The 26,208-nt window shown below is 44.7% G+C and overlaps 1 protein-coding gene across 9 annotated transcripts in view; it reads left to right on the forward strand.

The window, feature by feature from the left end:
* The window catches only part of LOC119660390 (dystrophin, isoforms A/C/F/G/H), a 1,277,654-nt gene that overhangs the window by 924,362 nt on the left and 327,084 nt on the right, over positions 1–26,208 (forward strand). For all 9 annotated transcript variants that reach the window (XM_038068919.1, XM_038068914.1, XM_038068920.1 and 6 more), the window contains one exon: positions 12,714–12,886. In XM_038068919.1, the coding sequence (XP_037924847.1) occupies positions 12,714–12,886 (173 nt within the window). The remainder of the gene's footprint in view (positions 1–12,713; positions 12,887–26,208) is intronic.

Genomic DNA, 26,208 nt, shown 5'->3' on the forward strand with positions numbered 1-26,208 from the left:
TATACCCCGTTTATTTTCGCCGACACAAAGCCGCTGTATGTCTGATTCCCAGTACATTGGATGGCTTGTCGACCGTATGCCCATATCGCCGCTCCACCAGACGAATCTAAAACCCCCACGCCATCGTGACGGTTTCTATAGGGTTCGCTAATGATGGCAATTTCCACCTCGGATTCGTAGATGATCTGCTCGAGTAAATCTTGAGCGACCCTACAATGATTGAGGTTTATTTGAATAAACCTCATTTTTTCATTCAAGTCAGTGCCTTCCTAAATTCCGGGCATTTAGCACTTCCGGCAATATGCCGGTAATCCCGTCCCTCACTTCCTCCGCATAATAAGCATTTGGGGTCCCTATTGCGCGCTTTGGCAATATGGCCTTTCTCCCCACACCTTCTGCATCGATCGGACCGATCAATGCCGCTGGTGCATGCCTTCGCGAAATGACGAAACGCGAGGCACTTGAAGCACCTCTTTAGAAAAATCTGCTCTCTCAGACGGCAAACAACCCATCCGATTCGAACCTTCTCGGCCGTCAATAACTTCTGCGCGGCGTCGACTGGCATTCGCAATGTGGCCGTTTGAGTATTGCCCTAGGCTTTCCGGAAACTCACAATGGACTCTTCGGCAAGTTCCTCCAACTTGAACTGTTCCATCAAGGCAGTGCAAATTTCTCCTTTGGATGTCACTTCATCGAGATCCTTGCACTGTATATAGACTTCATGTTTTTGGGTCCCTACTGTGACATTCTCCCCAAGTGAGCTCTTAACCTGAGCTCGGAAGCCATCAGTTTTCTCCAAGCTGGTTTTTTTCAGCTCAAACTTGAGGTCACCCTTTTGGGTCCTTCGAATCTTGCTGACATTTCCACCTAGATCTTTTAGGTCGGGGTCAGCTTTGACCTTTTTCAGTATCTCCGCGTAAGACGAACTTCCATTGCTGGAGATTGCAATCGCTTCTGGGCGAATTCGCACTTTTGCCTTTTTCTTCGCCTTTTTCCTAACTACCTTGGTCCAATCACCTTTTTCATTCCCCTTGGATTTTGTCGAGTCGATTGCCGGAGCTCGCACTTGGGGGACCTGTTTTCTCTCCTCGGTGCCTTTAGTTCGGTTTTTCGGAACTATTTGTATGGCTTTTTTCCTCTTAGGCGCCTGTTGACTTCCCAGAGGATCCACATCTCCTTCCCGCACTCTCTTGTTTGGTGGCAGGCCGATTGCAACACGATTAGGTGTCATTTGGGTCGCTTGTGATACCGTTGGGGCAACAGATTTCGACTTGCTCTTGGAATTTTGTTCCTCCTGCTGCGATTTGTTGTAGAGCACTCTAATTGCTCTGACCATATTCTTTATGGCTTGGTGGACGTTGTGCTTGTCCTTGATGAACTCAGACAGCTCCACTATTTTTACACCAAACTGTGTGAAGGGTAATTCCTCTGCTTCAGGGCTCTGCTCTCCATGATGATTCCTAACCAGATTACTACTTTTAAATACTCCTTCACATTTGGCATTCATTGACCTTCCCTCCGTTTTATCTTTTTTGATGTTTGGCATTGGCGGAGATCTCAAAGTTGACGAACTTCTTCTGAATGGGTCCTTTTCCTGGTCCTGGAGGACCTCCTGTTGCTGCTCCTCTTGAATATGTGTGGTCGATGTTGTTGCTGTTTTTGTTGTCCAACGATCTGCTTTCAATTCTCCCTTCTTCGGTTTTGTTACTGGTGTCGTTGGTAGAGTGGTACTTCGCTGGAACACTTCCTTTTCTAAATCTGTCTGTCTGTCTGTCACAGGCACTTTTCTCAGAAACGGCTATACTGATTGACACAAAATTTGGTGAGAAGGTGGGAACTGTGGACCCCTAGACATGTAGTGAGTGATATCCTTCTACGTTGAGATTTAGGGGAGGTACATGCAAAAGAGGGGTGTAGCAGTTTTTTTCATCAAATATAGTCATGTGGGGTATCAAATTAAAGGTCTCGGTTAGTACTTTTCGAAGCCGGTCTTAGTTTTGGCATTTTTGGAAAGGTGGGTAGTGCGGGGGATTGAAAGTGATGATTTTTTAAGGGGGCCATTCTCAGAAACTACTAAACTGCAAAATCAGAAAAATCAGAAGGCTGCCACTATATGGTGCCTGGGCTCCGAAATACCTCCAATACCGATATCTCTTCAAATAAAGTTAATAATAGTATATCACTATAGTTTTGTGTAATTGGCTGGAAACCCCCTTTAAATTCATTATAGCACCACGAAATTTTGCAGTGATGTATGCTATAATGATTATCTTTCCAAGTTTGGTGGAAATCGCACTGTTACTATCAAAGTTATAATACGTCAAAGTTGTTGCTTCTTTCAAAATTGAAGGCGTACCTGAAGCGTCCAGCTTCCGGTTTCCCGACTTGTTTTTCTCTGGGAGGCAGTAACCTACGGAGGTATCAACTTGTTAAAGCGAAGTCTACTTGATAGATAGCAAAAAACGAAAGGAAATGAGTCAAAGCTACTCATTACCTTAAGCATCTCTGCTCCACTAATTCGCCTAGCGAGATTTCACAAAACGGACATTGCTTTATAATCGCAAATGTGATATGGTAATGGGCTCTCTTCTGTTTGCATCCAAACTCAGAGCGAATATGCATCCTTGTATTTTCCCAGGGGTCCTGGCCGCGTTTTCACATTTCTGATTAATTATACCGAAAAAACAAGACAATTATGTTGATATAAATTACAAGGCATCTCTCCCTCGTGCACCTGTTCTTCCCACTAATGAATAACATTATTCTTTGCGAAGCGCTGCCACTGTAACTACTTCAAGTTTCCGTAAACATACAACTTGTACATATTCATCATCCAGCATCCTGTCCGCTCTGTCTCCTTAATCCACTCTACTCACATTGTTTTCATATCCTTCACGACTACCTGCCTGCCTGTCACTTTACCAGGAACTTCCAGAAAGGATGATTGACACCGCACGGTTGAGAGATCGGAAAGGCTCATTTGTAATTTTTCTTTCGTGGTGCCATTTTCCTTGGGCTCTGGTTTCCTTTTCTCTTGTTTTTTTTCTATCCTTTTCGTCCTGAAAATACTTTTTTGCTGAATCGTCGTCTCTTAATCTGGACAAGAATGCTTGAGGAAAGGCACTATTGACTTCCGTGGTACGACAGGGTAGAACTTGAAGTAGGACTAGAGGGATGCAACCTGTGCCTGTTACGAGGTTAGGAAGTGAAAGACACCGGGGAATTAAGTCAAGTGCGGAATACACACGGGCGTGTATAGTTCATACAGTTCAGTGGGTGAATTCCAAAGGTCGATGGTCGGTTGCTTACCTCACGACAAGATTACATTCCTGATATACTGACTTGGCTTGGCGGTGGGGGCGCGCTAAGGTTTGGGTTGGGAGTTTGTTTTTCTTTTTGTGTCCTGTTTCTTGATGAAGTCCGAAGCGGAATTGCTCTACATCCTCGCAAATTAATTGAAGTGCACCAAGATATGATGTAAGATACAAGCACTTGCTACAGGGGTCTCTTGGAGCAAATCGTTTTTAAACACATTCATATACTTCCGACTGCCATTGATCGAAGAAACTCCTTCGCGTCTTTACCAGGGACTTCCCATTTTCCAACCATTCCATTGCATCAACCTCACCTGTTGCATTTCCTCTCACTAACCTGCCCTTCTTCGGCAAATGCGATTGGCTTTGCTAAATCATCTCGTGGCGTATCTATCCCCACTGAACCGTAGCATCCCCGTTGCAGGACCTTTGTCGGGGGAGGCACACAAAATGGTAAAGTATCCATTCCGCATGGGGGAGCGAAGGATATGTGTATAGGGAATTTCGTTGTCGGTAATTGAATTGTGCTCTGGCGTCTTCTTGTTTGCCACGGCGACAGTAAATTCAATTTATCCGATCCGGGATTGACGATTTCCGTTCCGTAATTGTATTCGGATCCAGTTTTGTGCTTTCGTGAACATTAAGGATGGTGATTTAATTATGATCTGGGCTCTGCGGTATAGCGGTGACGGTGGGTTTCTAGCCAAGTCAATGATTTTTATTCGGTTTCATACTTTCCTGAACGTTGGCTGTGGATTAGGTGAGAGTTTTCTCTTGTTTTCGGTTCTCTGCTTCTGATTTTGTAACGTTCTCCATGGAATTTCCGCTAATGAATTGGATGCTGATCTTTTAAAATTTGCTGATTGTGGAAGGCAGACATCAGGAAGTTGAATTATCTTTTTAAGGATAATGACTGCGTAGTAAAAAATCTGATTTTACGCTGTATCTGCAGTTAATCTCGGGAAATAGATTGGATTAGAAGAGGGAGCTCGTCAAGTTTGTTAATTAGAAACGTGTAACCACCACGCATTCATGCACTTCATTGGCACCATTCATGTTTGCAGTGCGGTATATTTTTTCTCTCTGTATGGATGTGCAGCTTTGAATGAGTTTTTTTATTGGCTCCATAGGAAAATATTCTTTACTTATAGGGCCCATACACTGTCAAACAAATTGCGTCACGGAGTGATGCCATTAGAGTGGTATTGCATCTATCTCTACTGTTATCAGGAGGGATAGAAGGGTAAGGAGGTGGCCTTCTGTACCCCCTTCTACATTGGGATAATAATTACTCTAGCCGCTGATCTATGATCCGAAAATAGCCCATTTTCGGGGTGCCGTAACCAGCAGGAGGAGGGAAATTTTTGTTCCTTCTATATATCCTCTTTACACTCTTATTCTCCGGGGGTTAGGGCGAATCTGACTTTACTATGATGATATCAAAATACCCCGCATTAGACGGAGGGAATTTGAGGCAGAGGACATCCTTTGTGGGAATAGGGCCCAAAATTAAACCACATCGTTTAAAAGGATAATGACCGCCGCTGTCCTTTCACGGGGTTAGAAAAAGATAACCTTTCTCTTTCTTCTAAATATCCCCTTCATGCGATAAGCGGGCCCTCATATGGTGGGTGTAGCGGTCTTCGAGGAGCGTACAACCTAATGCGGATCCGCGAGCACGTCTCGAGGTCCCTGGGGGTGTTGACCCCTGTTGTCGCGTGTTAGGAACATTGAGACGGCCGCATTCTCTTAACCGAGTCCTAGAGCAGACGCAGCATGCTGGACTCGCTTAAATCTGCTCTGATATCCAGCACAGGCTCGGCGTGGAGCCGCGGACTCTCCTTGTAGACCATCTCCGCGGGGCTGGCCGTGAACTCCTCTGCATGAGCTGTGCGAAGGGCGGGGCGGACGGATCACGACGGATCGTCGCCAGCTATTAGGACGGCCTTTAGCGTTCGGTGGACTACGGATAGTATGCAGTGATCCTGTCGCGTTTGAAACCCAGGAGCTTGCCTAATTCCGAGAAAAGACTGTTCTGAAAGCGGGTGCTCCGAGGTAGAGGGGAGGAAGACAGGGCGGCAACCTTGTCGGCTGAACCAAAACCAAGTAACCGAGGAGAACCTCCAAGTGGTGGCACCGGGAAACGCTGTATCGCATTGGCTTGCCGGCCATGAAGCAGTAGGCGAATGCTCCAAGGCCTAGCAAGGGCGATCAGACCCGAGTCTGCACGGGGACTCATCTGAAGTGGCTTCGGTCACGAAACCTTACCAGGGGTATACTGGTACCATGGTAATCGGGAAAGCCCCTGGACTCACATACTTCGGGTGAACTCCTGTTGTATGTGAGGACAGCTCGGTTATTTGCGGTTGGCCCCCTTGTGGGAGTTTCATGGTGGCTATGGTTGTGCTCAAGCGAGAAGAGACCTTCGGGCCTCGACGTGGTGTTGCGTATCAACACGGGTGCCGTACTCCATAGTTCGGTAGAGATTTAGCTAATTCTTGCATCCACCAGTATGAATGCTAAGCCATGCACTTGTATAGACTGGTACCGTTGGCGCGGGCTCTGATTGTGGTCACAAAATCAATCTGCGTCTTAAGAGGACCGTAGGATTAATCCTACGTTAAACAATAAGCCGTCCCGTAAGGGAGGGGTGTTTGGTCGCGAGGCTTAGGTACTCCCAGTGGCTCAAGTGCAGTAGAACACTATGCTTGTTCTGGAAGCGCTTGGTCGACCGAGGGAATAATCCTACTTCCTTTTTTATGTGCTTGTTGATCTTACACTTCTGGCATGCGACACATTGTCTGGCCCAAGGGTTGTCATCCTTATTCATGGACGGGCAGAAGGATTTTCCGGTGACCAACCGGTTCGTCTTCCAGATGTCTGGGTGTGCAAGATCGTGTACTACGTGGAATACCTCCTTGCGAAAATTGGTCGAAGTAAATGGCCTGGGTCCCTTGTTTGAGGTCTCCCAGAATAAGTAAGAGTTTGTGCCAAAAACAGGAAACTTCTTGAACTTGTATTTGGACTTTTCCCTCAGGCTCTGAAGATTTTTCTGCGCCTCGGCGATTGCCGTATAATCAGCCGCGGGGACTGTGACCACGGAGATTCGAGACAAAGCGTCGGCAACGATGTTGTCTTTTCAGGACACGTGTTAAAATAAACTGGTGGATGAAGCTCAATTGCCGAAGGAGACGCTTTGTCAGGCTTTTGTTTAAGCGCGAATGTAAAGGGCTTGTGGCTCGTGAACACAGTGAACGGCCTGCCCTCGAGTGAGAAATGGAAGCATTTAATGGAGGGGTACCTTGCCAGTAACTGACGATAGTAGGCGCTGCAGTTACGTTGTGCTGGGTTGAGATGTTTTGAAAAGAGAGGTTTGGTTAACTCGTTGGTGAAGAGGTGCGTCTAGCGCTGTGTCCGAGGAACACGGCTAAGGGTGCATCTGGCCGAGGAAATGTCAGAAGTGTAGCATCAACAAGCTGTTGTTCGACAGTTTCAGACACCTGAATGGCCTCAGTAGACCACGCAACCTCACGGCAGTCTCTTCTTTTGGGCCCAAACAAGTGGGCGCTGCAGATCGCTTGGTGATGAGTGGCTTTAAGTTTAACATGGCCAAGAACCTTCGCAAATTCTTCAGCGTGATTGCCAAGGGAACATTTGAGTCTGGTTGTATTCCGTCAACGGTGATCATGTGGCCAAGAAATTTCACCTACTTTTGTGGGAATTTGCATTTTTAAACGTTTAGAATGAGTCCGGCCTCCAGGAGGCGTTGAAAAATGCACTCGAGATGGTCCAAATGCTCAGATTCAGAAGATGAGGCGACTAAAACATCATCCATGTCGACAGAAGTTTAAATTTCATTGGACAGAGTGAACGAATCTCTGAAATGTCTGCGTAGTGTCGCACAAGAGAAATAGCATTCTGGTGAACTCGAAGTGGCCGAAAGTTGTGCAAATAACCGCTTTTGGTATGTCTTTGGGAGCTGCAGGGGTTCGGTGATATGCCATGTCAGTTTGTCACTGAATGGCAATCATTGATTAGTGGAATAGGGTATCGATCGGGAATTGTCTGAGCATTCAGACGGCCGTAATCTCCGGCCTAAACTAGCTGTTTTGCTTAGTGACCATATAGAGTGGAAATGACCCACAGCTATTGGAAGGTCTACAAATACCCTGTTTCATGAGATCGTCGAATCCTTCATCTTCTGGACTATATTGGCCGCGGAGAGCACCATCAGTCCGCGCATGCTAAGATAGCGCGGGGTTACCAATGTAAGTAGATTACGTCGGGGTCACAAATGTAGCGATGGCTACCATTCCAACCTCCACATCATAATGAATATTAACAACTCGGTTACAAAGTCTTTTTTATTGAGAATGCGATAAGTTATAAATATTCAACTCTGTTATTGTTCTACAGGAGCAATTGTCGAGACGTCTGCTCTCGACTTCGGCGACTCGGAGAAGAGAGTGTAATACGCCGGCCAATTCTCTCCGCTTGCTCACTAGTTGCATCTCCACTTCTGAATTCCATCCTTTTGAGACTTAATCTTAACAGAATTTCTATAAAGCTGAATCTCCTCAATTAAACAGGCGGAGTTAGGGGTAAGTCGGTAGAAAAATGGTTGGGAAATGTTTGTCCCGAGAAAATTAGCACATTGGAAGTATTTTCACTTAAAAATGTTAAGCGCTTTGCACCTGCAACAAGGGACGTCCTGCCCACAGTCCCAACATTCGATACTGTTAACGGTTTTTAGGATTTATAATATGCCCTAGGACGGCTTTGGTCACAATGCACCCAGTTGTACAATTCGCGAACACTTGGAGGATAAATGGGGTCCTAGTTTTCTTCAAAAGGTTTCCATTAGTTCCGATTTCCACGCCGGATTTTCCAATGTCCTGGTAATAATCTATAAATAATTCTTGCTTCTCTTGAGTTCGTATCCTTTTTCGAACGGCCACGGAGCTGATCTATCAGAGCTTCCTTCAGCTCTCTTTAATCCCTTTGCTACGGACTAGTTATGATTCTGGTAGCAGCATTTGGTATGAATACGTCACCTGCATATTCGCACATCAGGTGGAAGTTTTCGTGTGGAGTGGACATATCAAGAAGTCTACTCGATATATGAACCTTTATACATGGAAATAAGAATTGGGTACAAAATTTCTACCCCTCGCCCAAATAAGATGTGATTGGGCTACGAATAATGGGGTTAGCGGGTGTCGCCTTCGAGAGACTCTTTAGTGAGCATACGTAGCCATGATATCTATTTAAAAGTACTTGCATCACTCCGAAAATTCCTAGTGGACTGTTTCACATACATGCCAAGCAAAGAGTTTCGCGGAAGAACTTCTAACTGGCTGAGCGAACGATACTTCAATGTATTCCAAGTTAATTTCGATACTGGAAGTTTGTCGATGACTAGGGTATGGTCGTTTGTCGATGACTAGGCTATGATCTGAGCCTCAGGCGTAACGTAGTTATTCCGGCCAACAGCTAAGTCACCATCATTTACCTGTACTCAATGACGATATCTTCCAAGTTGGTGGCGAAGTGTAGAGATGCGGTGAACAGTCAGGGCGACCAGCAGTGCGCTTACGGTCTGACGGGGCTCCACTCTTGGTTGTCTCTTCGTGGGCGTAGCATGTGTCCCGTGGCGATTATGAAAAGTGAAATCTACTCACACTACTTGACAGCGGCTAATCCCGGCTGGTGACAGTGTAGCATCTGTGCTAAATCAAACAAAATTTAGCTAATATCAATATTAGAGTTCACCTGGTTGGACGTATCAGTAATTTGGGATACCGTCTAGAAAGAATATCAATCTTGAGAGGGGTTAATCCCAGAAGGACCCCCAGGGATGCGTTGGGCATGTCCTCATTGCCCCACTGATACACAAGCAAGCCAGCCTTTGGAGCTTATGTAATTCTTTCTGGCTTGAGTGCTGAGTTCGGTTCTTTCTGCCCAGATTACCGCTCCATAGGTAATCATTGGCCTTACTATTGCGGTATATATCCAAAGTAGTATCTGCGGGCTGCAACCCCATTTTTTTCCTGCTATAGATCTGCAAGTCATCAGAGCCCTCGTGCCTTTCGACAAGTGTTTCCGACATGTGTCTTCCAGAGTAATTTTTGGTTTAACGTAATTCCATATCATGTAATCTTATGGTTCTCAGGTGATCAAGCTTACGTCTCCTAATGAATGGTTCTATGGTGGTTTTGGCTGGGCTGATCCGCAGTCCCATCTTCCTGCACCAGTTTGGATTCTATCACATAGGGTATCTTCATATTTGCCCCTAGAGGTTAAAACAATGTCGTTCGCGTAACCGTAGACTTGTATTACAGTATTTGTTAACACGTCCAGGAGTTCATCCACTACCATACTCCACATCAGCGGCGATGGTACGCCATTCTGTGGACAGCCTTGAGTGGTGTTCATGACAATAGAATTTATACCTGTGGGTACTTCTATTTGCCTGCTTTCTAGCGTTTTGCCCATCCAGAATTCCAGGGTGTTTCCCACTCCTTTGCGGCTCAGGGCATCTTGTATTTTTGTATGCGATGTGTTGTCGAATGCTCCTTCGATATCCAAAATCGGGCACAGTGCAATTTCTTTTGTTTCTATGGCATCCTGTAGTACCTCTGTCAGCTGATACAGAGCAGTTTCAGTTGACCGTTCTGCCCGGTACGCGTGGTGACAGTGATGTAGAGGATTATGCTTTAGAACGTTAATTCTAATATAGTTGTCTATGACCTTCTCCACCGTACGAACTCCAGAGTACGAACGATTTTAGACAAATTGGTCTGAAAGATTTAGGGTGAAAAGGACCCTTTTTACCCGCTTTCAGAATAGAGACCGCTTTTGCCCGTCTCCATGCCCTTGGTATGTATCCCAGGGCTATGCTCCCCCTTACCACCCTCAGAAGAGACTCTAAGATGATTCCTAGGCCTCTCTGGATTAGTGCTAGGAAAATGTCATCTACTCCGGGAGATTTCAGTGGTTTAAAAATTCCCACTGCCCATCTTAGCGTAGCTTCTGAGCATACCTCTTTTGCTAGTTTCCAGCTCTCCTTCCTTCCCCTTTTATTCACTGCTGGGGTGTTGTCGCCAGCCACCGTGGGGTAGGACCCCGGGAAATGAGTTCTGAGAAGTAGGTGTACCCTGTCCTCCTTATTCTCGGTAAATGTCCCATTTTCCTTCTTCAAACATACAAACATTCAAATATACGTCTTTGGCTGCAGCCCTGTACAGCCTGGTTGCTTCTGTGATCTGTTCGATCCTTTCACAGAATTCCCTGAAGCTGTTCCGTTTCGCTTCCCTCATCGTGTTGCTATACGCAGTGAGTGCATTTTTGTACCTCCGCCAGTCCCCGGTTTGTTTTGCCCGGTTGAAGAGTTTTCGTACCTCTGTTCTTATTTTGGCCAGCTTCTTGTTCCACCATGGTACATCCCTTGATGACTTAACTGTCTTAGCCAGACAGTTGGCCTCATATGCGTCAATAACGGCTGTGTTGAGGTTTTCCACCACTGTTTCTAGTTCTAATTCGCTCCTGATGTCATCGCCCCCTTGAAGGTGAGCAATGTTGTTGCTCAAGTGCGTTGTGTAGGATTCCCAATCCGTTCTCTTGGGATTCCTTATTATTCTTTTTATTTCGGAGTTACCCTCAATGTCGAATCTGATTATCCTGTGATCAGACATTGAGGGTTCAGCCGACACCCTCCAATTTCAGACCATCCCGTTCATTAGGGTATTTCCTAGAGTTATATCTAGTACCTCCTGTCTGGTGCTGGCCACAAATGTTGGAGTGTTCCCTACGTTATATATTTCTAATTTATTTCTAACTTATTTCTAAGAATAAATTCAAGAAGGTACTCACCTCTACGATTGGTGTCGCTGCTTCCCCAGACTTCGTGATGGTCGTTGGCATCGCAGCCGAGAAGAAGTGGTAACGCCCTCCTCTCGCAATACTTCGTCAGTTTTTCGACTTGTTCCGGTGGAGCCCGGATTTCGTCTCCTGGGAAGTATCCGATCGTGAGGGTCCACCTTGCTGCTGAAGACTCTCCATATTCGGGTATGGAGATATTCATTCTGAGTGATTAGGAGGCTCATATGGTCTTCCGTTTCTGTTTTCGCGGCTTTTGGCAGAAAAACTGTTACCATGTGGGCTCCTGGTATATCATCCCCAGCACATGTTTGACAGTCCTGTCCACGCAGTTTAAGGCCTGGTCGAAAGCACATCCCATTGAACACTAGTTTCGAAGTCCAACCTTTGATCATCTGCCTAGCGACAACGTCCTCAATGATTTCCTGCTCCTCACGAGTGAGTATTTGCTCGAGAAACATTTTTGGCAGTATAGCCAGTCGAATGCCCTTGACCGCACTAGCATAGCTAATGGCGGGCTTCCTGGGTCCTGCCTTCACTCCCGACCTTCGCGGGTTTTCTCCCCCCTTGGGTTTGGATTGTTTGGGAGTATTCCCTTCATGCGGGCTGATCTTTGCAGCTCCCCGCTTTCTCGGCTCCGATAGAGATGGCTTAGGTCTATCCCGAGCTTTCTTAAGGACCTGTCTCCTTCCTGACGTCTGCTATATTTATCTCAGATGTGCTATTGTTGGTCCCTGGTTTTTGAGTAGTGGTATTCGTTGGCTGTTTTCCACGCAGTATACCAATGTTAACCTTGGATCCACTGCTTGACGTCCCAACTTCTCCCTTCTTGGGTGTAATCACCTGGCTCTCTGTAATTCGCAGATGTGCCTCCGCCTGATTAGCCAGTTTTTGTGCGGTACGGGGCCCCGCTTGTTTGGTTTTCGTTTTCTTTTCTTTTTTGTATTCATTTGATTCCCACGAGCATGGGGGTTAGGAGGTTCGCCGTGCCATAGTCCCCGTAGCACGGTAAGGTCTAACTTACTAACTGAGGCGACGAGGTATCAGAACATAGATATATGCATAAAATGTATTCCGCCAATATGCATAGATACGCAGCAGATGGTAATATCCAGAACATCTGGAAATTCGCTTGGTTATTGAAGTTAAGGCTTGCTTGAGGTTTTCTGCATTTTGATGGGGGACCATTCCTTAAGACAGATTTAATCACTCGAAAAAGGATAAAATTTCAGTAAGAATGCTAATTGGAATCGCTACTTTCTTTGACTTAATTTTTCTATCTATTGTAATTGTTATTTTCTGATTGATTGCTTCCGGGCTTGTCTTGTTTCTTAGCCCCTAAAAGCGCCTCTATATGGCCAACTGGGGCTGATTGAGGGCGGGCTATCACCTTCACCTAACAAATTCCATTTTGGTACTTTTCTGGATTCCCATTTTTCTACTCAATTTTCTACATTGTTTTTAACCTAATTATTTCTTGCAACTAATTCTCATAATTTTCTTCATCTTATATCATTTCAGGACCTTCAATCCGAAATAGAAACGCATCGTGTTGTTTACGACCGTCTTGATGGCACTGGCCGTAAACTTCTTGGTTCGTTGACATCACAAGAGGATGCAGTCATGTTACAAAGACGCCTGGATGAGATGAATCAAAGATGGAATCATCTAAAAGCTAAAAGCATTGCAATTAGGTATGTAGCCCACCTGGAAAAACATTTCGTACAAAATACTTTCGTGCATGTCTCCATGGTCGTATAATGGTCGAGAGTAGCACACAGCCTTGGGTTCTTGCACGTCTTCCTTTATATTTCTCAAGATTTCATCTTTCGCTGTGGAAATCCCAGAGGCACGAGGCTCAAGTGGAAGTGTAATTACCAAGATTACACTAAGAATAATCTCCAAGTGCATTTTGTCTATTCTCTGCAAAATGACGATGGCTCGGATCCATTTTTCCTGAATCTCCGTATTCCAATTTGATCCAGGCCACGGTGTCTGGCGTGCAATTTAGCTGCGTTGTTGGATGGTCTTCGCTATCTCTGCATGTATTTTTGTATGTCAACTGGAAATATAAAGTGGATAAGTTGATACTCAAAGGGTTGTTCTTCGTGGATGGACTAATTTCGTTTCGAAATGGAGTCTAAGAAATCTGGAGTTTGAATGCTGCTGAAGAATTTCGTATAATGAGTTAGCCTTGAGCTTAGATTCATAAAAGGACGCACCAAATAAGGACGAGATTATTCTGTAACTTTGAAATGCAAGGTTCTGTTGTGTGATAGCTGTCCTTTTTTGAGCAAGTTCAAAAGGCTGAGAGTTTTATTCAACTTCCCGGAGGGACCAAGTTTACTCTCCTTTTTACGAAGGGTGGCTTTCCAAGAAACAATAAGGAGAACTACTTCCTTCATGCTAAATTCCTAGAACATTTCCTGGAAATCTATTCAAAATCTCTTCCAAAGAAAACTTCAAAAAATATCTGCCATCGTTACAAGCCAATTGTATCAGCGAAAACATATGTAACGAATTCTGTTTTGCATCTATCAACTAACCTTCCCTTAAACCCTATTGTGTAACGTGCTTACCTCTCTGTAAGTTATTCTGAAGACGCGCTTGAGGACATGCATTTCCATTACTGTGAATGTCGTTTTCCATATCTAAAATTCTACATCTAAAATCTGAATTAAATAAGAAAGGAAAACGTATTTTTTGCCGCAACTCTCTTTTTTGCTCAACGTGTCCTTACAATTCCATAGTTTACTTATTTTCCTATAGTGCTGGGTTCTTTGCCCTACCCCGGAGGACAATCCGTTGATCCTTGGAACATGTTGCATGAAACAAATGCTGAATACACATACATACACTCGAAGACGACATTCGCAGCAGGTAAGCGGCAAGGAAACGCAAGGAGTGTTGGGAGAGCAAGGAAGGAATGCAGAAAGTTCTTTTTGAAGTTTTGCAGTCCTTTCACGTTGTGCACTATTACACTATTGTTCCGTCTAAGAAAATTCTGCTCCTTGCTCGCAGGATAAAGCAAATGTACGGGTCGAGAGTATGTTCTGTATGCGTGGAGATTTAGGAAAACGGATTTCCTTGTAGGAATCTTTTATTTCTATTGTCTGGAATGTGCAGAGAAAAGGGTTTACTGTAATGGAGTTATGTTAGATTGGTCGTGGTGGTGGTTTTCCGTATTTTATTATGAAAATTCGAACACGTTTTAGGAACAAGATACATTTTTCTGGAGCGAGGCAATGTGTCTTTGAACATCTGAAAGTTTCTCCTGGAAATAGATGGCTTTGGATCCACAAAATTTACAGTGAGAAAATGACCTAACTTGTAGAATAGCAGCACAAGATTTACCTTTCGGATAAGGACTGAATTTCGTCATGATCTTCACCTATCTTCTGAGGAGAGAAAATCCTGTCGAGGATATACTGTACGTGCGTTCCTCGAAAATATTATCCTCGCTTTTCCCGGTTTGAAGTTGCAGCGATGTAAGATGATCTTCCTTGGTTGAGGTGACACTCGATACAGCAAAAAATTCAATAAAGTTTAGTTAAACCTTTCTAAATGGAATATTGTGGACTTAATAATAATCGTTGGTGCAACAATCCATATTGGGTCAGGGCCTTGAAGTGTGCTAGAGCACTTCATTCAAGACCGTGACGATACACGTACTATCAGAAGCAAAGCCAACTCAACTTTGTCACCTCTCTCATGTGTGAAGCTGACGAAAGATGGGTCTCCTGACCGAGTGATAGCATCCTTCAAAGTGACATACCCCCACGACTTCGATGCTATCGTCCAGTCTTCCCTTTGGTCACATTCCGAGCCCCTCGAAGGTTACTCTGCGCTTGGCAAGACAACCGGCGGCGGTGCGCTAATAACGGTTAAGTCCCCTCTCTGCGCCGAAATTATCTTTTCCTCCTCCACCTCCACCTATGATTCTGTCACCATACGAGTCATTCCGCCAAACGTATGCCCCTTTATCAAGTCGTATGTATATAATCCCTGCCTCAGTCCGCCTTCTCTACGAGCATTTCTTCGACAGATTATCAGAGGTCCTAATCGTTTTGTTTCCATTACTTCCTTTCATCCTCTGTGGCGATTTTAATCTTCCCATGCTCTCCTGGCCCATTACTTCTGGCCTTCCTTCCCTACCTAATAACTCCACTCACCTTTCGAACTTCGAAGGTCTGAACTCAGCCCTCCTCTCTCCATTTACGTGTGACCAAGCACTCAACACCTTCTATACCATTTTATCTGATCTTCTTGCTTGTTATGTCCCCTCCTTACGCTCTTATCCTGTCTGGTTCACCATTGAAGCCCGCAAAAAGCTACGTCAAAAACACACTGCGAGGAAGAAGCTCCTGTCTTATAGAACCTAAGCTGACTTTTTTCAAATCTCTACGTTCTTCGGTCAAATTCCTAATACATAAGTCTAGAAACGAATATTCGACCAGTGTTGAAGACTCACTAAAGCGCGGGAACCTCAAACCTTTCTGGTCTCACATTCGCAACTCCCAATGCCCTGTCCAGTTATCCCCTCCGTTCATTAAATTCTCTGGCTCCTCAGCTAACTCCCCTCAACTATCTTGTGATTTACTCTGCCACTACTTTCTCTCAGTCTGTGTTGCCCCTTCTTCCTCTGAATCTCTCCCGATAGTGGATGTAGCCTGTCCCGCATCGCCTACCGTTCGCCTTCTTACCCCTCTCCTTGCCGAGCACCTCATTGGCAAACGTGATGCCAATGTCGGACCTGACTACGATAGTCTTTCAAACCTCTTTTTGCTCGAAACTGTTGAGTCCATTTCTCTTCCCTTATCTCTCATTTTCAACAAAAGCCTCGAAGAAAATCATTTTTCCAGCCTGTGGAAATAGGCTCTCATCATCCCCATACACAAAAGTGGCGATTGTATGCTTGCCGAGAATTACCGTCTCATTTCCCTCCCCTCCTGCTGTTCCAAAATCCTGGAAAGATATGTCAGCGACTGGTTGTCCGCCCACTTTGCCCACCACGTAGTGAAAGAGCAACACGGCTTCGTTAACCGTAGGTCCACTGCCTCCGACCTGTTTGACTTTACCAACTTTGTCGCCATATGTCTAAATTCACGGCATGAAGTACGCTGACACTGCTTTCGCAAAAGCCTTCGACACTGTAAATTACAAGATACTTCTACCACTTCTCTTATGGCTTGCCTCTTACTTTTCCAACCGATCTTGCCGTGCCTCTTTTGACGACTGCATTTCTCACTTACCATCGATTTTCATGTTCCCATCAATCTTGGCAAGTGAATTTGCGTTAGCGCGAATTACGTGACCACAACATCGAAGACGCCTCTCTTCCGATTTTTCCATGATCGGTGCAACCCCATAGCCCGTCTCTATTATCGCAAAACCCCGTTCATTGTTTTTTGTAGCTGGCCAACACTCAGAACCATAGAAAGTAATAGGGCGGACAACACTGCGGTAAATTTTAGACTTGAGGTGTTCGTTGATACATCGATCGCAGAGGACACCAGTTGCGGAGCGCCACTTCATCCAGGTTGCACTAATGCGTGAAGCGATTACACAACGCAGTTCTCCATTGGCTGATAGCGTTGACCCGAGATATTTAAATGGCTTAGTTCTGGGCAGGTCACTGCCATTGACAAAGTAAAATAGCATATTGCTGCAAGAATGCTCCTCCGAGTCCGATCACAATGACCAGCCAGGTTAAAATTCCCTAAAGTTGGAACAAGCAAAGATTTTGGGGAGCGTCCGTAATCTAGAATCCAATCTCACATGTTAATGAAATCGAAAAATCTCAGCCGAGTTATCCCACCTGTGAGGCATCGTTGTCAAGGCATAAGGAAATTTAAGAACTTCAGGTCAGTAATAGTCCGGCTGGAGTTTACTGCACTTACTCGCTGTGACGTCTAGTTATTACCCGACCATTCAGACCATAGTGACCCTCCCCTACTTCTCCCTCAAATGGGCTAGACAGCTATGGCGAACCGACATGGAAGATGCGTAAATGCCGTGGAATCGCTATGCAAAATTAAGGGCATATTGACAACTATATATTTCAGGGTCCCAGCAACCTAGAATCTTGTTAAGAAAGCAGAAAAAAGAGACAATTTTGAAAATGGGGGAATAAACAGGTATTTGGGAACAGCGATTGGAGGGTTGTTTGCACATTCGTGGTTATGTCAGATTGTAATTCTTTTTGAAGCCTCTTGTTCCTGCCTCTAGACAGTTGCCCTGTTGAAACAGGGTACTGCTTACCAGCTCTCAATCGGTGGTGTTGAGGTTGTTCTAGATACCAGGCCGTTCCAAAACCACAGCACCAATTTCCTGGAAATAAAAAGAAAACTTCGATTCCCATACCTCCTTCAACCTCTCATTTATGCTGTTAACGGTGAATTTTAGCCATAACGCGCCATAAGGATTAGTGACCAGGCTACCTTGAACTTCATCCAGAGAAGAGATTGAACGACCAATGCCAGCAACTTGAGCTAGAAATTATCATTGGAGAGCGTCAGGTAATCGACAACTACAGCAATGGCATTGGCGTAGCTCTATCATCTTACAGCCTTCTAGAAAACCAACCTTAGGCAGTGACTTTTGAACGTGGAATCGCCGTTTAAAATACATTGGTTCCATTTGGATGCAAGCAGATATGATTTAGTCGTTTCAATTCTTCATTCAGCAAGTGGCTGAAATTCTGCTGAACTCGTTATCAATCGGGAGATCTTAATGCATCTTGAGAAACTGATACTCGGCTGCCTCACTAAGCTGGTGATGGTACCACCATATGGCTTCCAGATAAAGAAGTGTAGGGTGCCATGTTTTTCAGGAGCAATAAACTGATAAAGCAGTTCCCGTCAATCCAAGTGGTAGAAGTCGGCTTTCCCATCTACATCTGGATGACCTACACCAATTCCAATGCCACCTTCTGGCTCTCCATGCAACCAATGCCTTGACAATTATCATATTCAGAAAACATAAAATAAATTTCAACTTGAGCCTGTGGTGTCCATACTTCTGGCAGCTCATCATCCCGCCCTCCTCATCGACGTCCGAGGTAAGAGGTGGATGTACTCGTCTTTCAATAACAGGAAACCACCGAGCGCTCAGATCATCTTCATTATTTAAGTGCTCCGACATCGTTACTCTTCTCTGGTGCTTAGTGAAGAACGTTTGCTCTGCGGATCCTATCTTGCTTTCATACCTGCTAGTGTATTACGAGATCCATACCACTGGCCCTCCCTATTTTTCAGAGTCCACACAGCCTCATCGATATCTCCCCTCCCTCGTAACCGCGAAAGAGCAATTTCGCGACTTACAGGAGCCAGGCATCATTTGATGACCACCCAGTCGGTTGTCCAACCTGCTCCACCTCCTCTTAAAGACTGGCAGTGCATGGCAAGTCACCGGTAATTCCAGGCATTTGAATGTGTGCACCGTACCTGATCAATCGCTCTTGGAGGAAAAAATTAAAGTTTTCTTCGCAATCGATCTTAGCAAGGCTTTTTATTCAAACTCCAATAACTTAGAAAGTCATCCCCAAAAAGCCATGAAAACGGAATTTGCCCACTTGGAATTTACCCAGTTGTCCATAAGTCTACAAAACAGAGCTCTGTCGCCACAGTGCATCATGGATCATCTCCTGCTGGACTCTTGGCGTTACCTGGATGAAATTTTTATATCTTCGGATGTTCACCACCAACGTTTGCAGCAACTTTTTTACTGGGTATTTTCCGAAGCAGAAAACATCTGTCTACCACTTTCGATTCTGAGGAATGCTCAACTTTCATCTCCGCTATATTCCAAGCGCCGCAGACATATTAGCCCCTTTGAATGAAATGCTCGGGAATCTGTCTGCCAAGAACAAGAAGAGTCTACTATCGTTAAGGCATGAAGCAGAAAAGGCGTTGAGAAGAAGCTAAACCGCGTTGTCCAATGCTACAACAATTAAATCGTTGAAGGTGAACGTCGCACTAGCCTTGAGCAAGAATTTTGCCGTGGTATTATACTTGGAGCCCACTAAAATTGCCTACAAGCGGAAATCGTTTCCTGTTTTCGTTAGGGGCTTCTAACGCTTTCTGGAACCGAGGTCACTCCTTCATAGTATTGACCGAACATTGGCTTAAAGTCCACATCTCCAGCAACGCTCAAACGAGTTCGGAGCTTCGCGTGACTACATCCTATAACACCAAATTACCTTAAAACCTGTGATGGGAGTTGAGATAGAACTAACAGACGCACTGGCGTGAGCTGTAGATATGCATTGCCTCTTTAAATCGCAACTCGTGGTCGAAGACCAGGCAAGTGACCAATGTGCCACCTGCTCGAAAAATCGAGGGACACTGTATCATATGCGACAACTTGGTGAAAAATATTGGACCCGACTTATGTATGACAGCCGCACCTACGCAGAAACATATCTAACCGCGCATATGAGAAGACGAAGCACGCTTCGCACGCCTTATCATCCACAGTTAAACGTCATGGCTGGGTGATTTCATCGAACTCTCAAGACCGCACTCATGTCTTACCTTTACGTGCTTTGGCCCGATCCACTCCCGACAGTCTCCCTTGGTTTACGAGCAGCTTTTAACAAATACCTTCCTTTCAATTTTGGTTCTTGGCACACCCTTCGTCGAGTTTTTTGAATGTTTTTAACCGTGTAGGCTCGGTTAGAGAACCAGCAGCGTTCTATGGGCTCGCATCTGGTCCTTCGCCGTATCAGTAAGTGCACATTCTTCATGGAAGCTAACCGCCAACTGTACATCTTCTGTACCGACATCTTAAAACAATCTTTTCTAGAGTTCTCGTGAATCTTGAAGCAAATCGCCGTCGCAAATTCATCGGGGAATTCATCACCATGCAACCCACCTCAACATGGGAATTTGCGAGCAGCGTTGGAGGGAGGGTGGTTTTGGTACTTTTGCCGCCCAAATCAGCTTCACGCCACAAACACCACCAAGGCTTACATCAAGGTCTCACTTTGCCATCAAGGCTTTTTAGTATTCCCTTAAATTGAGCGTCATTTTACAGATAGAGAATGTGCTCCGGAACTTTCTCGATTTGAAATAATAAAAACTTGTTTTTCCCATTCGCTGGTGTTGATTTTTAGTTGCAAATACCGATATTTCAGGAACCATTTGTTCCCTTCATCAGTGCTAATAAGTCTGATGAAGCGAACAACCTTGGGACAACGTGCGTTTTATGGTTTGCTCAAAAGTGGTTCACCTAAAAGGGTCGCTTTCCCGAAGAGAACTCCACTTGATTTTTCATCGACAAGTTGGTTCTATCATTCATTTTTCCGAACTGAAGTTAGATTTTGTCTGACCAAGATTGCTGCCATCTTCTTAGTTTTAATGCTGGGAGTAGTTTTATCTTTATAAAAGCCTTCCCGCTGAGACGAAGATACTTGAAGCTCAGCCTGCGGCTCGATCATCAATATTTTTTTGGGTAGGGTAGGTGAATGCATTTACGCACAAAGCGTTGGACTCCCGGTTCGGTACGTCGTCGGACTACCAATTAAACACCGTCATCGTCAGAGAGCTAGCCTCGAACCGTTTGTCATATTACTTCGGGCTAATCCCCGAACTCTCCCGCTTGGAAGAGGAGGAAGGGAACTGTCAGTTCAAGGAACCCCCTGCCATCCGGCTCTTCCACCGGTCGAGCTCTGTCTTCCTAGCAACGAGAAGGACCCGAACGTAATGGGCAACAAGGCTACACCTGTCAGCAGAGAGATCCCCTGTGTTTAAATAGAGCTGCTGACGAATCCCATCCCATCTTCCACAACTCCATTGCAAATCACGCAGTCCGGAGATCGCGCCTTTCCAATCTTGTGTTTCAGATTCAGCCACGCACATAAGTTGCCGATGACCCGCTCAGTCAATCTGCCTCTAGTTTCATTTTCCCAAGAGAACTGCCACTCGTCTAGAGTGCATTGCTGCTCTTCACGAGCAACCACCTTCCTTGGCTCTTCTCCCTTGCGCTTGTATATGGCTTGACACTCCTTAGCAAGAAGGGCAACGGGGATCACTCCCGCGATCACCATCACGGCCGGTTTAGAGACAGTGCGGTGCGCAGACGCCACCCCCAAAGCTCCCCGTCTCTGTACTTGCGCGAGACGTTTACGATATACCTCCTTGTCGTCAGCCCATACCCCCAATATTTGCCATCAGCCTACTTAACGCCGAAACTCCTTGTTCGCTGCTGCTTTGATTTTCTCAAAAAAGCTTATCTTTGAGTCAAGAGTTAACCCGAGGTAATTTTCCGCTGGTTTTGACTCGATTATCGACTCGCCGAACAATATGGGATGCTGGATCGGAATTCTCTTTTTAGTCAGGATGACTATTTCGGTTTTTTGCAGTGAGTGAGTAGTCATCCATCCGCTTATCCGTCGCATCAATATCCAGAGTCCGCTTTGCACCTGTTCGACAGTGCGTCCGACGCGACATCATCTGCATAGCCGACCAAGCGCGACTCTTCTGACATGTTGAATTCAAGTAGACTATCATTGGTAGCTACCCCCAACTTGACCACCATCCTCCTCCTCTAGCGTTTCATAGAGCAGGGAGCGGGTCGATCATCGCTTAGCTTCAGGACCTCTTGTCTTGAATTTCTTCAACCACAATAAGGTAGGCAATCTTCAAGCGAATGAATTTATCTTAGTAGTAGAAAAGGGCAGGGAAATGTTGATTACCCTCAATTTCCCTAAACTTGGAAACTAAAAACGTCCTAAAGTATCTTATGACAAACCAGTCCCTAAATAAGACGTTCTTGGCAGGACAGGAGTCATAAGTTAAATGTGAAGGATGAGCTTATTCCATTATCCGGAAACTAATTTATATTTGCTACGGTTTTTGATAGCTTTCTCTCAGAAGATCTATCTAATGGGGTCCATCATGCTATCTCACTCTAACACATGGAACGGGACCGCTTACTACTCCCATAATTTTGGGTCGTATTTTCGCCTACATATTTCGTCCTCACGTTCTCTCGGCAAGTATTTTTAGGGAATGGTGATGCCTTACTGATCTCTTCTGAAATTCAAATCTAGGAAACTTGGCAAACATAGTAGTTTACTTCTTTGTAGGACATATAATGACTATATATTCTATTATTTCTTGTTGCTATTCTGTGATGTAACTTGGATTCGGCTGCGGGGCAAGATCTAGAGAGACGCGTTCATAAACAATACATAATCACCAACAACATCTTACATGGCAACTTCATAGGTAAAGTCGAAATTTCGTTGCAAAGCTATTTTTATGCAAATTTGAATTCTTAAATTTTCCAAATGGATAGAAAACACTTTATGGTCTTTTTTGTCCTACAAATCAATATCCCATTTCACTTCAGTGTAATTCGCATTTTTCCATGAGTAGATCAATCAATCAATCAAGTCTACGCCATTTCATAAGGATCATAATCCGTCTGTCGACTCTCGACACATCTTCTTCGAGCCAGACAATTTTTTCTCATCGCCAGGCATAAATGTCATAATTTAGATACAGACGCATCTTTATTCTTCTCTGATTTCAAATAGAATTATCTCGCATCAGTAAATCATGTCCTTCATTCGTTCACATGACAGTTTTCACCCGAGCTCAGGCAAATTTCACCAACGTAGGGAAACTTTTCCGCACCCGAATAAAAATGCTGAAAAACGTAAGAAGTTGGAAGAGTATTTTTCTTCCTCCAGTTTGGCTTTAATTCAGATTTGCTCTCCAACAAAAAAGATGACATCTCCATTCAGCATTTCCATTTTGCGCCTGAATGCCTTGTGTGTGTCGACTCTTCCTTCGTCCTGATGCCGGGAAAAGGAAGAAAATTTCATTTTCGCATGGGAAGAGAAGAATAACGTGTCAGATGATAAACGTTGTTGTCGTCTGATTGCAAAAAGACACTCCCATCATTGTCCGAAGACACTGTTTCCCTTTCTAGTCCTTGCAGAAGGGGCAATGGAAGGAACGCGACTGAAGTTTACCTCACTCACGTTTCTCGTGGAAATTCCTCTGTTCCCCGGGAAAGATGAAAAATCGTTGCAAGATGGCACTCGAACAAATGCACGCTCTAGCGGAAAGCAGACGGAGGGAATAATGCAATGGGAACGTAGATAATGCCTGCACAAAGTACGGGGAAGCAAGAAAGGATTTTTGTGGAAACGGAAGTGTTGAGATGCATTCATTCTTCTTTTTTGCACTTTGTAGTTTCTCCTTTTGCCTCGCACTTCAGGTTTTTCTCATATTACTTAATAGTGCTCTGGGAAACTTCAGTACACACGTCCATTTGGAGAAATTCATCGCAAAAACTAAGTGAACAAGCGAAGTCCTAATTGGGGCGGTTTTGAATTTTTGTTTGTCGCGTTAAGCTCTGAGTTATAGTCACCGAAACGCTGAAAACGGGAAGTGAGAACTGCAATGAAAAAATCAGGTCTTAATTAAGAATCAACCAAAACGTGCCAAAAGGTTTGGTAGAAGCTATGCTTCGCTTGTTTCCCTGCATAGTAGCACTACAGAAAAGGCTTTAATTCATCAAGCCCTGAAGCCTGAAACTCTGGACGCTTTGTTACGGAAACGCAGAAAAATCGTTAAGTTCATGCTTTCAAAAAAGTCCTTAGATACATGCCCTTACTCCAACTTTATAGTTTGCCCCATTGTCAAATTATGTACTACGGGTAAGACCTGGGGAAATTCTTTAATCTCCCTGTATAATCGTCCCTTTTGCAGGATAATCGATCGTCTATAACCAGTCGCCATTTGAAGCGGGTTGAAAGGCTGTTGCAAGTTGTTTCTAGTGCATTCCATTTTATTGGTGGTGTTGGCTGAGAACAGATTTATTTCTAAAGAGTCTCGACTCACATTCAAGGCAAGGGTAGTTGAAACTGGGGGTTGCCTGGTACCAAGAGTTCACCCCGTTCATGGCCACATCTTAACCCCTGTGACCATTCAGCCCTCGGCGCGGTAGTCACACCTTCGCTGGGGGTTTTGATTACATCTTTTCTTTAAGTGTCACCTCTTGTTCCCTAGAGGATCTTTCTTACTGAGCGCCCTCACCACGACAAGATAGGTAATCGTCAAGCGAGTGGTGCACATCTTATTAGGGCTATTCATGGTACTGGCCAACGGTGGGTGCATATCTTCCTAGTGCTATGCATGGTACTGGTCAACGTTGAAATTATGACCATCCTTCGAAGAAGGATAATTTTGGTAGTCGGCTTGGCCATATGTTAGTGCCTCCTTTCCAAGCCTACAGCTGCAGTGATCACCAAGTTATCTTCGTCGTATTGAAGCCAGGGCTGACAGTCTGGGTGCTTGTCTGTTGATAAGCGTTTGGGGACAGCGGCTTTAGAAAAAATGATGATCCGAAAATAACTGCAATGCAAAAGGCTACGCCTCCCAATTGAATATCAAAGTACTGGTAGAACTAGAGGGTTCTAACGATGAGAATATTTACCCGAAGACGAGAAGCAAACTGGGTCACCAGAACCTTAAGTAGGAATGTCGAGATATTCGAAGTGATCTCAAGAAGGCCACGCAGAAGTGCAGGCGGTAATATTACATTGGCAACATTAGCGTTGTCCATTCGGATGGCCAGGTCGATCAATTTTTGAAAAAGTGGCGATGATTCGATCTTTTCGACATCTAGAGTTCCTTTAATAAGCTGAAGGTCTGAAAATAGTGGAATTATCGATATTTTTGATATATTAGGTACTAACACTGAGGAAGGACGCACGTGGTCTCCGAAATAATTGTATGCGGGGAAAAAAATAAAAATATTTACAGGATAAGGAAGAACACCTAGTTCTTTTCTTAACTGATATATTGATACTATACCTACATTTTGGTTAAGTATTTACAACAACAACCTCTTAATTTCGTTTCCCTGGATATTTGTGTTCGTCATGGACGCTTGTGTTCGTCATTGTACTGGTCTTACTGCTGTAATTAGTTTAATCACTGGGCGTTCGTTAAAACCAGTTAAACTCTGGACGAATCCAAGTTCCAGAGTTTCGCCGGCATTAGATCGTTTGTGAGCACAATTCGATGGCATCTTGTGGCCGTCGACTTTCTTAGCTTTTCTTGCCAATAAGGCTATCACCTACCTTCCATGCATGCTTTGTAATTCCTCGCCGCGTTTCTATTCCCTTCTTTATTGGTTCTTCTATTACATCATTTCCTTTTCTTACAGTTTGGTCTAGAATTCACAACTCGTTGCAAAAAAAAGAGCATATCTACCTTATCAATACAAGGTTTCAACGGTTAGTTCGGTTAGAATTGCAATATTCTATTTCCTGAATTTTTCGCTCTGCCTACAGCGTTTACCTGTTTCCTCTGAAATGATCTTTGAGCTCCAAGTAATTTTTCCCCCGAAACAGCAGCTCCTCCGTTCGCTGTCAGAAATCCGGCGAAATACCAGATTATGAGTTGCTGGTTTAGGCAATAGGCCTTTGTTACTTTCTTTCAACATTCTTAGATTGGGACGTGGCTTTCGTTGTGGTTTTTTTGGGAGTAGGGTAGGTATGTCGTCAGACGACCAACCAAACACCTTCCTGTTATCAGCGAACTACCCTGGAACTATATGACACATTACTTCGGGCTCTTTCGACTAAGGCAGCCTTCAGTTTAGGGAATTTCTTTCACCAACGGGAGGATGGGGAGGAAGGGAGCTGTCGCTTCAGGGAACCCCTTGCCATCCGGTCCTTCTGTCGGTCGAGCTCAATATTTTACGCAACAAGAAGAGCCCGAACATAATGTACAACACGAATAGCGCTCCTCAGCACCCATCTGACAATGTTGGCTGGAGAGAGCTCGCCTGTATCTACATAAAGCTAATGACGAATCCGAATCCGTCCCATCTTTCACAAGAGAAAAAGATGTATTCGACGTTGTCCATCATTCTATTGCAGAACACACAATCAGTAGATCGTGCCTTCCGAATCTTGCGCAGGGACGACTGATAATCTCCATACCCACTTAGAAGTTGGGTAACGAAGTAATCAATCTCACCATGCGTTCGG

Source organism: Hermetia illucens, chromosome 6 (genome assembly GCF_905115235.1).
Source record: "Hermetia illucens chromosome 6, iHerIll2.2.curated.20191125, whole genome shotgun sequence".
Lineage (NCBI taxonomy): Eukaryota > Metazoa > Arthropoda > Insecta > Diptera > Stratiomyidae > Hermetia > Hermetia illucens.